Source organism: Cladophialophora bantiana (assembly GCF_000835475.1).
Source record: "Cladophialophora bantiana CBS 173.52 unplaced genomic scaffold supercont1.8, whole genome shotgun sequence".
NCBI lineage: Eukaryota > Fungi > Ascomycota > Eurotiomycetes > Chaetothyriales > Herpotrichiellaceae > Cladophialophora > Cladophialophora bantiana.
This window is the reverse complement of record NW_015971582.1, coordinates 524464-538381: the sequence shown is the minus strand read 5'-3', so window position 1 is coordinate 538381 and position 13918 is coordinate 524464. Positions and strand designations below refer to the sequence as shown.

The 13918-nt window shown below is 52.6% G+C and overlaps 4 protein-coding genes across 4 annotated transcripts; 1 reads left to right on the top strand and 3 right to left on the bottom strand.

Moving 5' to 3' along the window:
• Positions 1 to 748: 748 nt before the first annotated feature.
• On the bottom strand, positions 749 to 3101 carry Z519_05839 (uncharacterized protein; the record flags this gene model as incomplete). The annotated part of the gene is made up of 3 exons (XM_016763579.1): positions 749 to 2675; positions 2732 to 2843; positions 2900 to 3101. 3 exons carry the CDS (start codon positions 3099 to 3101, stop codon positions 749 to 751), a joined length of 2241 nt encoding a protein of 746 aa, XP_016619903.1.
• An 866-nt stretch (positions 3102 to 3967) lies between these two features.
• Z519_05838 (uncharacterized protein) lies at positions 3968 to 5896 on the bottom strand (the record flags this gene model as incomplete). Its single annotated transcript, XM_016763578.1, has 2 exons — positions 3968 to 4115; positions 4167 to 5896. 2 exons carry the CDS (start codon positions 5894 to 5896, stop codon positions 3968 to 3970), a joined length of 1878 nt encoding a protein of 625 aa, XP_016619902.1.
• A 1751-nt stretch (positions 5897 to 7647) lies between these two features.
• Positions 7648 to 8584, top strand: Z519_05837 (uncharacterized protein; the record flags this gene model as incomplete). Its single annotated transcript, XM_016763577.1, has 2 exons — positions 7648 to 8443; positions 8499 to 8584. 2 exons carry the CDS (start codon positions 7648 to 7650, stop codon positions 8582 to 8584), a joined length of 882 nt encoding a protein of 293 aa, XP_016619901.1.
• A 747-nt stretch (positions 8585 to 9331) lies between these two features.
• Z519_05836 (uncharacterized protein) lies at positions 9332 to 9844 on the bottom strand (the record flags this gene model as incomplete). The annotated part of the gene is made up of 1 exon (XM_016763576.1): positions 9332 to 9844. The coding sequence occupies one exon, from the start codon at positions 9842 to 9844 to the stop codon at positions 9332 to 9334; it is 513 nt and encodes a 170-aa protein (XP_016619900.1).
• Between the last annotated feature and the right edge of the window lie 4074 nt (positions 9845 to 13918).

The window sequence follows — 13918 nt, the reverse complement described above, 5'->3', positions numbered from 1 at the left end:
CCAAGCAGGAATGGTAAGGGCAATAAGGGCAACCCTCTCACTTCTCACTGGCAACTGACACTGGCGATGACGAGCCGATTCCGCTCCTCGCACGTCACCACTGTTTGCTGTCATTCTCCATCCACGCTCCTCACCCACCCTCCTCATCCTCCTCACTCTCCTCACTCTCCTCGCCCTCCACCGTCTCTACTTTGACTTTCATCGCCTAGACCATCCGACCACAAAGGCGATCCTCTAAAGCTTACCAGGCATAGTTTCAGGTACCAGGACCATGCTCCGATACCTGCTACAGTACTTGAGGGCAATACGATATGAGAACGCGATTAGACACCAAACACCATCGAAATAGACATATCAACCCAATGGAATTTCATCATCTGTGCAGCACACCTCCGACCTCTCCTGTCCCTCTCTCTGTGCAATTCTCCTCCACAACTCCCCTTCATTTTTCTTTTTTGGTTTCTAGCACGGGTAAAATACATATGTTGGAAGAGAAAGAAGCGCTCAGAAACCCCGGAAGCTCCCCTATCCTTCCCAGGTATCAAGTGCCAACAGGCGCCTCAGCCTCAAGAATTGATTTGTTCAAACTCCGGCTCAAGCAGTTCCCTCAACCCCTAGTCCTTTGGCGCCTAGCCCATAATGCACATGTTCTTTCCCTGTCGCTGTAAAAACGGGTCCGCTGTGAAGATTTCTTTTCCCCCCACCCGGACAAATCCTCGCCAGCTGGTCCTCAACACGAAAAGGTTTTTCAACTCTCGCCTGTAGTGGTAGCTGGCTTGCCTTCGCTGGCGGGTTTGCTGTCGGACGCTCCGTCGGTGGGTTTGTTCTGGTAGGCGCCTCGTCCGCCACCTCGACCACCGCGTCCGCCTCGATCATCACCCCGACCGCGCCCACGTCCGCGAAACCCGCCTCGGCCTCGTCCGCCTTCGCTGTCACTTGCTCCTCCACTCTGATACCCTCCGCGCGTAGGGTTATTGGCCGACCCAGCCGCGCCACGGTTACTAGGCTGCCAGGTTCCAACTCCGCCTTGGCTGTGGTTGTCACGTTGATGAAGACCTGGCAATCGGTCGGTGCGCTCTTCGAACCACGTAAACTTGGGTATTTTGCCCGAAGAATTCTTGTGGTTTTGCGCTTCGACCTGCACTCTAGTCAAAGCAGCGTCCGCAATCTCATGCGTCTCAAATTGCACCTTCCAGTTGGGAAATTTGCCCATTCTGCTGATAGCTTTGATCTTTTCACGATCTTCGTCCCCAAAGCAGTCTCTGATGTGTTGTTCACTGTCTGCCTGGGACACATAAAGGGCACTGGAAGGTTTACGCTCGGTGGGAGGTGTTGTGGCTTTGACCTTAGCGGCTTCACCGTCACCGGTCTTCTCTCCGCTCGTACCATTGGTCGCTGCAGTGGCAGAAGTCGTTGGTATCCCAGAGGATGACGGTTGGGGCGTCAATGGCTTAGCCTGTGCCACAGGCGGTGCTGGAGACCCAGCTGTAGGAGGAGTTCCAGTTTTGGCAGCAGGCATTGGTGCAGGCTGAGTAGGTTGAACGGCCCTAGTCTGTTGCTGATGTTGTGGTTGCGGTTGTTGCTGCGGGAAAGGCTGTGTCGGTGCAGGGAAGGCGGGGGTGCGGTTCTGAGCCGGACCAGTCGAAGCAGGAGCAGGGGGCACAGGACCCGTAGACAGTGGTTGAGGAACCGGTGGAGGAACAGTGGGTTTGCCACGGTGAGCAAAGTTGAAGCCTTGCGCCCGCATCTCCGTACCGATACGACCACCTTCAATTTCCAAAACAAGGTAGCCGAATGCAGCGTCCGCAAGGTTGAAGTTCCACATGTTCTTGAAGGCGCTTTCGTCCACTTGGCCCGCGCCCGGTCCACTGGCCACAGGCGCGCCAAAAGGACTCCCTCCGTTAGCAGTGCTGGGCATCTTCTCCACAATTTCCAGAGCGCTGTGAAGAAGAGCCTTGTGATTAGTGTTGTTTTCAATCGCCTGTTCCACGTCCATCTTGACAGTCTCCCACACATCCTGGAAGGATGCTTTGGACGCCGCCAACTTTCCACGGTAATGATCGAGGGATGGGTTCACAGAAAATTCGTTGTAGGAGCTGCCGTATCGGAAATGTAGACCTGCTGAAATTGAAAAGTCGGCCTTCAGAGTGACGGAGAGCTGGTTGAGGATTCCGTCTCTGGCAGGTGACGCGTGTGTCAAAAAGATGCGGGTTTCTGAAGGATCGTAAACGCGGTTGGCAGTGTCGATCAGAGCGCCAATCTGAAGCAATGTCGTCCACATCGTCCCTTGACCACCTGCAATATATGTCTTGCCTTCGCCGTTGTCAAATAGCTTGTGAATGACAACTGCGCCGCCGAGTCCGAGGAGTCTCAGCTTCACCCCACCGATATCGAGTAATCTTGAATTGACCTCATCGATAATGTGCAGATTGTCTACCTTGTACTCTCCCGACCGAAAACGTTCCAGAACTCTCACGTCTTCGCAGGCTCCCCACACGGTGTAGACAGGAACATCCAGGGTGATTTGCTTGTTGAGCAGAAGGGGTAATTCTGAAAGGGGCAATTGATCAGGTGTGAACATTTGCTTGATCGGCCGCTGAGGCTGGGGCTGGGCGATTTGGCGCTTGACATTTTCGCTGAGAAGGGGGGAGTACTGAGCGACATGTTTCAGTGTCCTAAAGTTAGTGTAAGCCATCATTTACAAATGCCTGACCTGGAATCTACGCCTTACTTCTCGGCTATTCTCTCCAGCGAGGTATTGTCATAGAATCCAAAATCGCCGGTATGTAAAATGTAATCGGCCTTCGCGGTCTTTGCGAGCTCATTCAGAGATCTGAGGTTTCCTGGATTTTCTTGAATCAGACCAGACTTGTGGTTGGACGAAGCACTGCCGACTGACCTCTGACATCTGCAATACACAGCACTCGAATGGGACCGGACTGGATGATACGGCCATTATTTGGCAAGAGCGCCTGGGCTCCGGGGGTCGGCCCTGATGTTGTGCCGTTTGGGAGGTATCCTTGATTTGGGAACTGAGGTCGTGGCTGTTGACAGATTTGAATCAGCGGAAGTGCTACGGGGGTCATGAATGGGGGGCCCATGGTCGCAGATAGTGGGACAGAGGAAGAAGAGTTCAGAAACGATTTCCTGATGAATATGAGGAACAGGACTTACTGAAGCCATGAGTGAATGGCAAACGGGAGGTGCGGGACAAAGGTTGTGGTTGTAAATTGAGGCCGCAGCGCAGGTGAATCGTGCGGCAAGTTTGAGAGGTCCGAGAGAGGAAGGGAATGAAAATTAGTATTAGAAATTTGTTTGCTGGGTGACGAGATCAGGGCGCGCTTTGATTCAGAGATAACGGAGGGTGAGGCAAGAAGAACAATGGTCGAAAGATGATGAGGACTCTGTAAAGGCTCGACTGTTCAGAACTGTCAGGTCGTCTACATACACAAATTCACGGGCGAGACCCCAGGAAAGCAAAATCAAGCGGCAAGAGCTGCGGCTGCCTGAATGGGACTAGGCCTCTTGGCATTCCGCCCCTTTACTTGGTATTCGCCAAGTCGCGTTCCCTCCTCGTCTTTCGCACGGCGTACTCCCTACCATCTCCAGTAGACAAGACGGAATACTTTGTATCTGAGCTAGGTGATATAGTTGTTGCTGCTGCTACATCTTCCACACGTCTGGTGCGGAAATTTTGTGAATGAAAGGTCACCGCCAACATCACGATAAGTTGGCGGGCAGACCGACGTTGTTACATGTAAATGGGTCAACCCTTTCTCCCAGCAACCGCAACTCCAGATCGTTTCGTCTCCTTTGTAGCTTCATAGCACACATGCAGACCAGGTATATCCCGAAGTCATCCGTTTTTGATGGTATAATATACCTTCCTGCAGTCCATCCCTAATAAGTCCGAAAGATCGTACCTGAGCATACCATTAAGGTCACGGTTGAGGGCCTTGCTTCATGTCTAGACAGCACCCAAGATCTTGTCAACGTCCTTCTTGTCGACAACGGCACCACCTTCAGAGCATTTGGCCTTCGCGCGAAGCTCACTACACAGGTTATCAATGTCAATCTCGCCATTTCGGAATTTCTCCATCGACTGCAATCGATCCCTATCATTGATGTCAGCGGTCGTTGGACCAAATCTCGTGGATTTCACCAACCAAATCTTATTGCATGTCATTGGTTTCTCATTATCAGGAACGACTTCTTCATTGCCGTTCTTAGCCTCTTCGACCTGTTTCAGAAGGTCGGTTTTGGGCGCCGGTTCCGGCGCCACGTCGTTATAGTTGTGGAGGGGACTGCCCAGGTCCGGAAGAGGATAGGCATCATTAAAGAACGCCCCAAAGTCTTGGGACAGGATATTTTCTTGCGTCTCACGATAATCGCCAAACAGGATTGGGTCAAAAGAGTTGTTGTTCTGCTGAGCAAGCCAGTTGATGCCGTTGACGTCGAAGCCAGGGTCGTTAACATAGCCTAACGGAATTTCGTCAGACATTTTCAAGATTGGAGGTATTGGATCCTCCGCGCAGCCACAGGCCAGCTGGAGTTGATTGCAGAGATAGTCCTTACCACCAAATGGAGCTTGATTTTCTTCGCTGATAGGGTTGAGGTTGTATTCAGTCAGCTTGTTCGCGGGAGAGTTCAAGCTCGGCTCTGGCGAAGTGCCGATCGACGATATGGCATTCTGTGATTCAGTGGACGAACTTGGGGAGTCGGAGTTGGAAATACTCGAGTTCGAGTAGAGTCCGGGCATGTTACCCGAAACCCCATTGTCGAGGCTGCCACGGTTATTCTGGGTGGCGGCGTTGTAGGCAGAAAGAGCAGATTTCGGAAAATAACTTCCCAGGCTAGCGTGGCGGCTGGCTTCCAGAATCGACGGGCTAAACAGTCCAGACAAGCTGTCAATACTGCCCTGGTGCTCTTGTTGCTGGCTTTGAGCCTGGGGAGAGGCGGTAAATGTGTTGCCAATGGGCGACTGGCTCAGAGATCCGTATCTTGTGGGTTGGTTCTGCGAAGTAGAGGTGGAACGGCGGCTGGCAGCGTTTTGATTCCCGGGGGTCGCACCTGGGGTTGGAATGGACGCGGATCTGCCAGTATTGTTGCCCTGCGGTTTCTGCATGTTCGAATTGCCAAACAGCTTCGTCGCAGGCATTGGCGGCAGATCCCCGAACTTTGGAAATTCAAACTGGAAGTCGTTGCCATTAGGATTGCGGCTTTGGCTCACTGCGACCGGCTGCGATCTATTCAAGCCATTACTGCTGATCCACGAGAGGCGCTTGCGGTATTCTTTCAACTCGACTTGCAAGCGCTCCACCTGAGCACGAAGGAGGCCATTTTCATGGTTGGCCGACTCCGAAGCCTTTTCTAAGTCTTCCACTTTCGTTTCTAGATCCTTAAGGTGCTTCTCCTTGCGCTCCCTAAAGGCTCGTTGCGCGGCGCGATTCTGGGCCTTGCGCTTGGAGGTAGGTTCCGAGGTCAATGGTTTTCTTCCGGGCTTTTTGGCAGTCTTGTCCTCCCCTTCTCTTCTCTTGCCCCCTCCTTCATCGTCATCTTCTTTTCCGTCGACACTCTTTCGCTTATCATGTCGTTCGGCCGAAGCCGGCTCTCCGGGTATCTCACCGATCATGCGACTATTCTCATCGAAGTCAAAAGATTCGTCTCCAAAGTCGGCATCGGGATCGAAGTCTAGAAATGGGCTGTCATCGCTGAACTCGAGGTTACCTGAGCCAGGAGCACTGGACATGTTTGGAGTAAAGTTGAAATTCTGCGGGGTATTCTTCTGAGTGCTTGATGTCGATTGTCTGGGCGAGTAATTCGCATTCAATGTCGCCATAAGAAGCTCTTGCTGATCTGGGGACAGGTATAGACCCTCAGTAGACAGTCGCGACATTGACTTCGTTGAAGTTCTCTAGGGGAGTCGGGAGGTGAATTTGTTTAGGACCGCGGGCGCCAGACCAAAGTCGTAGGCACGGAGGCGGCGGAAAGATCAGATTGTAAGGTACCAAACGGTTGCCCCCCTCTACTGCGTCAATAGGCAGTATCAAGAGGCGGCTCCAAGGTTGCGGATTTGATTCCAAAGGATGTGGAGGAGGGAGGAAAATGGATTGAGGAATGAGAGGAGGGTGGGATGGAGGGTTGATGGCGCGGAAACGAATAATAAGCGGGGCGTTCACAGCACGGAAGGCCAGCGCCTCACCAAAAAAAAAAAAAGGGTAGAAATGACTCGGTAAAAAAGCTCAATGATGGCAGAGTTGGATGTAATATGAGAAGGCTGTAGGACTGCGGGACGGACAAATGGGATGTAAGTGGCTAGGGGAAGAGGAAAAGGCGAGATGCGAAAGGGAAAAAGAAGGGGAAGGAAGGGGATTGCAAAGTTGCGATGAGATCAATCCATCCGGAGTTGTGGGTGGCAGAAGAGAGGCACCATGTACTGGGTAAGTGCAAGGCGCAGACGCCGTAGCGTCAGGTTATCACTGGAGGAGATGCAGGTGAGCAATGAACCCTGCCAAGGACAAGGAAACCCAGAGGTGGTGGTAGTAGGTGCCCCCAGTTGGTGATGCTCTTTACCCGGAAGCCCCCAAACCGCTAAATGGTTCTCGCTAACTGCCTCTGGACGGTGTGAATTGCCTAGAGGGGCTTCCCGGGGCATACCTAGGTGTTGCCTAGACACTGCCTAGTCCAGATATCGGGTGCCCCCCATTGACTCTGCTCGTGCGGCTATATATTCCCCTCCTGGACTGATTGCCTCTACTGCCTCTCCACAATAGCCCTGCGCATACTGTACCATAGAACTTCGTACAGCCATCATCTTCCCAATCTCTTAGTTGTCGATCGAGGGAAACCACGCATTGGGCCAGGGTCAGATGGTGGCGATTTGTCTCGGGACTGGCAGCAGGAATGGGCAACGCAGGCAGCGTGTGAGTGGTCCTCAAGTTGATTTCTAAGCGGCAGTGAGTCGCGACCGATCCATGCCATCCACGGCGCTCCATCCCAATACCGACTGAGTATGTTGGCGAATCAGCGATGCTGCCTGCTCACTACCACTCTTCCACACGCAGCCTCCAGCCCGTCATCCTGGCCGTCCACCAATTGTCGTATCGGCTCGCCTGCAAATTTACTTCGCCGGGATACGAGCGTGACGGGTCCGGCGTGGTACCTTTTGCGCCATCTTTAAAGTCGCACTCGCTGTGCCAGTTTAAGTTCTCACCTGGGTGTTGGTGGCTCTTCAGACCGACGTCATCATGTCTACCTACCCGTGCTGTCCGCAGTCACCTGAGGCTGTTGAGGGTGAGCACTTCGCCATTGGGATACGCTGTAGATTCTTCGAGTAGAACGGAGGACGCGACAGAGGGATTTAAAGGCACACTTACCGAGGGTAGGCTTGAGTGGTGGATGGGCGAAGAGTGAATTCAAGACGCTTGAGAGAACGTTGAGTTCAAGGTTCGTGTGCGCCAGCGAAAAGGCTTGGCGAGGCGTAGGCAGTCTCTCCGTCCCTGCGATCGTCAAACCGCTTCATGAGAGACCATTTCCACTCGCTTTCGAATTGAGCCTCACTCTCCTGCGTGCTTGTAGATTTTGGTCACGAAACCGCCGTCTTTCCTTGCACCCTTCTTGTGCCTGTCGCCTGCCAATCCTTTCATCATGAGTAGTCCCGAGATCGCGGCCCTCGAAGGCGAAGTGAAGGAATACAAGCTACAACTGGAGGCGGTCCAGCTGAGTCTGCAAAATGACCCCGATAACAGCGAGTTGCAGAGTCTCAGACAAGAACTTGAAGAAGTCATTTCCCTTACCGAATCCGCCATTGCAGAACTAAAGCCTCCATCAGCACCACCTCCGCCTGCACAACCCGCCACGCCGCCCGTGAAGGAAAAATGGTCCAAAGAGAACCACCCTGCATATCAAGCAGGTTATCGGAAGCCCGAGGTCGAGTCAGAAGAAACGAGCGGTCCTACGACGTTTGCTGTCAACGACACGGTATCGGCCAGGTGGAAATCCGGCGACGGGGGATATTATACAGCGCGCATTACATCCATCACAGGTTCATCCAGTGACCCAGTCTATATCGTAACATTCAAAAACTACGGCAATACAGAAACGCTCAAAGCCAAGGACATCAAGCCGCTGACCTCTGAAGGCAGGAAGCGTAAGGCTGATGGAATGTCAGGATCATCCACCCCAGTTTCTCCGCCCTCGAATCCAAATGTCATTTCAGCCGCAGCCAGCGTTGATCTCGCTCTGGCACAACAGGCTCGCCGTGAACCAAGCAAAGTCAGCGACGGGCCCATTCGACCCGCGAAGATACCTCGCAAGGTCAAGGCCAACAAGGAGCTGGAAGCGGGCAAGTCCAAATGGCAAGATTTTGCAGCCAAGAGCAAGGCCGGGAAAATGACCAAGAAGGAAAGCATGTTCCGCACGGGTGAAAGTGTCAACGCTAGAGGTAAGTGATTTTTCGTGCCTTTGAACAGCGAAGAATTCGACTGACTTGTGTTCAGTGGGGTTTACCGGCAGTGGCCATGAGATGCGCAAAGATCCTGCAAGAACGCGACACATTTACCAACAGGGCGGCCAGGATGACTGAAAATGAAATTGGGAGGAACCCTTGATTCTTGTCTTTGCCATCAGTATCTACCTTGCTTGCTTTGAGCGTTCATGGGTTTTATAAGGCAAACGCTGACAGGATGGCAAAATGCAGATTCAGCCACGTCATCACGAGCGTTGTACAGAACGGAGCAGGCGTAGATCTACAATGAGACAAGTATCTTCCTTATCGGCGTTACGACAGTGTCTGACCTATCAATTTTTCCTTTGCAGGATAGCACCTCGGCGTTGAAGCTGAGAGAACATCTGCAACTCACTGATGACCGCCGCAACCAAAGTTAAAGCAAGCGCATCATCCTGTCGGTTGATTCTTGTCTATTTTGGACGTCGTCCGTTGCACAAGTGTTCTTTCCACCGGTCACGTTGGCGTCTCCTGAATCCACGAATTGCCTTTCTCGTCCGCCGGACAGTCTTGTTGACAGCCCCTGCCCTACCCTTCAACGGAGACCTTGGAGTTACAATCCCAGTTTCAGGAGTTTTACCCTAAACGTCTGCCCATCCACTGCCGGCAGGGATATGGTCCCCAGTACTGCATGCAAACTTCGTTTCTGGAAGCCTGTTGTCCCGCTAAGGATGCCGCAAGTCGCAAAAAGCTGCGAGAGCCGAAAGCCGCGACAGCTGTGCGCTGTGTCTCCCATGTCTGAGGCGGAGACGGCCCATAGTGACGGAGCGAGGAGGATCTGCTCTTGACTCGAGCAGATCTAAACGTAAACAGCAGCCTTTTCGTTTATAGTCCACCCTGAATTCTAAAGCTGCTCACCACTAACACAAGCATATTTATCACTCCCCATAACAGAGGCGTCCAGGTACTCATCCCAAAGTAACCCGCGTTGTAGACCGCACCCAGCACCAGCCCTACCAAACTGCCGGCCAACAAGGCCTCGCTTGCCCCAATGACAATATACACGACAGGCACAATCCAAACCCAACTCAGCGTCTCCCCGATCGGATTGTCGCCCAGTAACTTCCTGTTCTTCGCACTCAGCGCCCTCCCCCACGGCGAATTGAGGTACTTGCGGCGCTGGTCCGCGGACGCAAATTGCATGAGCACGGCCCAGGTGGCGACGCAGGCGTGCGCGGCGACCATGGTGATGAGCGTCCAGTAGAGCGTGTAGCGGTAGATGTCTGAGAGAAAGTACAGGTACTGCGCTTCGCCTGGGTCGGCGTGGACGGGCCAGTACAGGGCCGGGAATTCGGGGGTCTCGTAGGAGATGGGCACGCCGGCACCGTAGGTTGTCATTTTTTCATTTGGGGAGGCGATGGGGCCAGTGATGGGAGGGGAAAGTAGAAAGATTAGGGTGTCTCGAGGGCGGAGGTGCGTGACGGGCTCATCGTCGCGTTCGCGTGGTGGTCGGTGTTGGCTACTGTCAAAGACAATCGCAGAGAGAGCTCGTCGGTCGGAAACAGGGTCTGGAGTACGCAATCCCAGTATGGAGTTCAGCCGACGATGATCCGAAGCATTGGGAAACAATTGGTCGGCTCCAGCTCCTACCATCCCTAGATTTCATCCTGAACTCAGCCTAGCAAACGATTTGCTCTTCTCTCGACAAAAAGGACACAATGGGCTCAGAATTGCGAGCGGGAAGCTCACACTGCGAGCCACCCTCCTGCGCAGTCCCTCTTACCTTTCGTGAATCGTATCTACTTTTTCGAAACTCTGCGAGCGCCCGCCTGAAGGATGCTGGTCACTACTCATCACCTACCGGATTGTCTATGCACTTGTCTATGCAGTGTTCTTCCTATATTAACGACGGTGATGGCAGTGTGTTCCCTACCGTTTGGTAGAGTGCAATCACGAAGCAGTCCCAGGAAAGAGAAAGGCAGCTGCCGCCAATGATCAACCGATGGGGCAGAGTTTCCTGTCTCCCTAAGTGTCTCGGTATGAACGAGTCGGTATGCAGGTAGCTATATTCTTCCAAGATGCTCCAACGGCCGGGTCTTTGGCAGCGGAGCCTCGAACGCTCAAGTCTCGGCGCCTTCAAAACTGTCAGGATGATATTTTTCCCGACGGTACGGTCTCAGTGAGTCTTCCCTCCATCATTTGCACATGTGCTCCAAATTCCCGTCGAGGTCTCTGCTCGTCCCGGCGCCGCATTGAATGTTCTAGACGCCATTTTCTTCGCTTCTGGATTGAAAGGCTACTTTCGCTGTTACTTCAAATCTCACTCAATCGATAACTATCGCTTCGACCCTCTCATACGTATTGTCGTGCTTTTTCTTCAGCCTTGTCTACAATGTGATACCGTGGATCACTTGCACAATGCTATATCCTCTGTTCTCCTCACGATGACCTTGACGGATTTCCGAATGAAGAGGAAAATGCCACAATGTACCCGGTGCTTCTTCCTCCTCCATCAGAATCTCTAGACCTTGAACCTGACGAGATGGAAGACAAGGAGCGTGAGGTCGATCCCAGCCAAGTGCTTGTTTCATATTTGTGAATCCCATTCAGTTTGACTTATTCCAGCACCACCACATCTATTTTTTCGTGCAGCAAGTGATGCCATACTATGCAGTGGCGGGAACCGTTATCGTCTTTTCAGTTCTTACATGCTCGATATAAGATCATTAGCACCAAACACGGAAACTAAGCTGGTAGGGAATATGAAAGATGTCGTGACGTAAGTTCTGTTTTTGATATTCCGATTGGTATACTAAGATATGAAGGATAGGAAGCTCCCCGGTCGCCCTTAATCTTTGTATTAAGCCGACTAAAAGTGTTCTGCTCGATGGTTCAATTACCAGTATTGCTGTGGATAGAGACGGTCTTTCCAGCGCAAGGCTGAAGGTTAAGGGGCTACAAAAACGAGAGAAGCCGAAATGGCAATGGCTGTCCGGCCTAGCCTAAACGTTGGTACTCAACGTCCAACTAAAAGGGTTCTCAGTATCTCGGAAGGAGATGTGTGAGTGTTGGGACTTGGATGCGGGAATAATGGCCAAGAAGTTCAAGGAGTATAGAAAGTATTGTGAGCGGAGGATGGTGGAACGAGGCAGAAGACCAGGGAATCATTTTGAGGGTGTGGGTATGTAGGGCGGTGGAGAGGAAGAGCTTTGGAGCTGTCTAGTGAATCGAGCGTGGGGGCACTTGGGGCTGACAAGAGAGGGTGTTCTCTGAGGCAATACACGTTCAGAAATGAGCAGGAATGTAGAATAAACATTTGACGAGCCCATAAAAGTGCCTCGAGACGACGATCTGACCGATTACAAAGGAGTCGGCATTGGCGATAGGCGAAGAATGGACTGACAGCACCAGAACGAGAACATTGAGATGTGAGAGTGGCAGGTGTGGTGAGAAAATATCCAGACCCGGACTTAGTTGTGGGTGCTGCGCGTGGGCGTATATAATGCAGACTCTGGATTCCTCCCGGGTCCTGTCGCGTCGCACCCGCACCATCACAAGAACTGGAATGAAATCATTCAAAGCTGAACGACATGGTCTGCAGTGAAAGACTCAGGGCCTGTCAAGCGAGTTTCACCTAGATGATGCCTGTAATCATCGACACGATGAAGGCAACCGTCGACACTAGTGTCAAGGCCAGGATGACCAGGGCGATCCAGAATGTCCAGAATTGCTGCGGGTTTCGTTGGTCCTGCCACAACTGCGCCCATCTCACAGGCGGCGACTGGAAGACTTCCTCGCAGACCTCCAGAAGGCGGACTTTCCAGTGGGGGAAATCGAGAAGGTGAAATCTTCGGCCCTGTTCGATTGGACCCGAAATGTTGTGGAAGGTCTGGCCGTTTTGTTCGAGAGTTTTGGTCCTGTTGTCCCAGAAGGGAAACAGGAGGTCTAGGGTCTGGGTGGGTCTGCATGGTCTCTGTGAGCACAATGGCTGGCACTGGAGATCCAAGGTGCGTAGTGGTCAGCCAGCGTCATCAGGTCAAGGCCTGGCTTTTGGTCAATACAATGTAGCGGCATTCGAGTTTTAACCTTCGACATGAACCTTTCTCGGCTTCGACCAACAGAGCTTGGAGGGTCTGTTTGTGCGGATAGACCCAGAGCACCTTTTCTTTCTTCTCCCGACGTTGAAGCCGGAGATGGTCCTCCAGGCTGTTCGTCCAAACCCCCTTGAGCTAGCAAATTTGAACCATGTTGTCCGCAGTGAAGGATGGGTCCAGTCGCCGCTCTTTGGCTCCCAATTCCCAGTCCTCGACGGGGAACAGACCGGCTAGGAAGTCGGCCAGCACGACGTCTCCATCCCAGTGAACTTGCGGAATTCCAGTGCTGGATTCGTCGTCTCGCACATTGATCTGAAGTCAGAGCCTCAGAGACAGGTCGATGGATCGATTGAGAAGCCAATCCTCGGCATGGCTAAAGTGATGAACCGCCCTCACTTTCTGTCGGATCTCGCTCTTTTCACAGTCGGGATGCTCGCGGAGGAGCTTGGCAATGGTGACCACGTCTTCGTGGGATTGGGTCACAATCCCCGCGATCTGATGCGTGCCACCTCGCAACCAGGCGATTTCACCCTCACGATATGTGAAATAGTCCCGAAAGGCTTCGAGTCCACCATGGTCATCGAAGGTGTCGCCGAAGAACGCTCATCCGATCAACTTGGTTTCGTCTCCGGGCGTCGTGGCAAGATTTGTTGTAGGTTCCTTGGCTCCTAGCTTCCACGTCAATCAAGTTCTAATGTTTCTTCCCGGACTGCTTAGACTTACTACCATGGTTCTGCAAGGCTTTACAAGTACCCAGGGACTGATCATGCTCACTGCCTTGAATGTGTCTCCGTGAGGCTGAGGCTGTGCAGGTGCCCCGGCACTGATGGTGGGAAACCGCGGCGCTGCACACATATCATTCTGCAGAAGCTTCCCTCTGCTTTCGCATTTCCGGAAATGCCCAGCAGCGATCTAATAGACAGCAAAGCCAGCAGGGCCAGAAGGCCCAACAAAGATGGAGACAGAGGAGACCAGCAAGCAGAACCTCGTGTGGCCTGTCTTAGTCTGCATAGCTGCGCCTCCCTAGGCAGGTTTTCCTGCTCGTCGTTCGTGCCCCGATATCCTGTATTCCTCCTATTCCCTTATTTCCTTCCCGTTTCCGACTGTTCATAACTCACATCCTTCCTGGACTTTTGCTGAAAGCTCTAGGTAACGGACAGAATGTCTAATCTTGGCCAGTTACTTCTCGATGGTAGTGGTTCGCAAGGGTCGAAGCCCGCGAGGCTACAAGCTCGTCTCCCAGTTGGATTGTTCTCAAACTTCCGTGGACTCAGTTCCCCGATATGCGACCCAGAGTCTCAAAGTGTTGACATGATCACGAACATAAGTGAACGTCCAAGGCCTTACAAACCCTTAGGTTCAAATCAGCTTTTGTTTG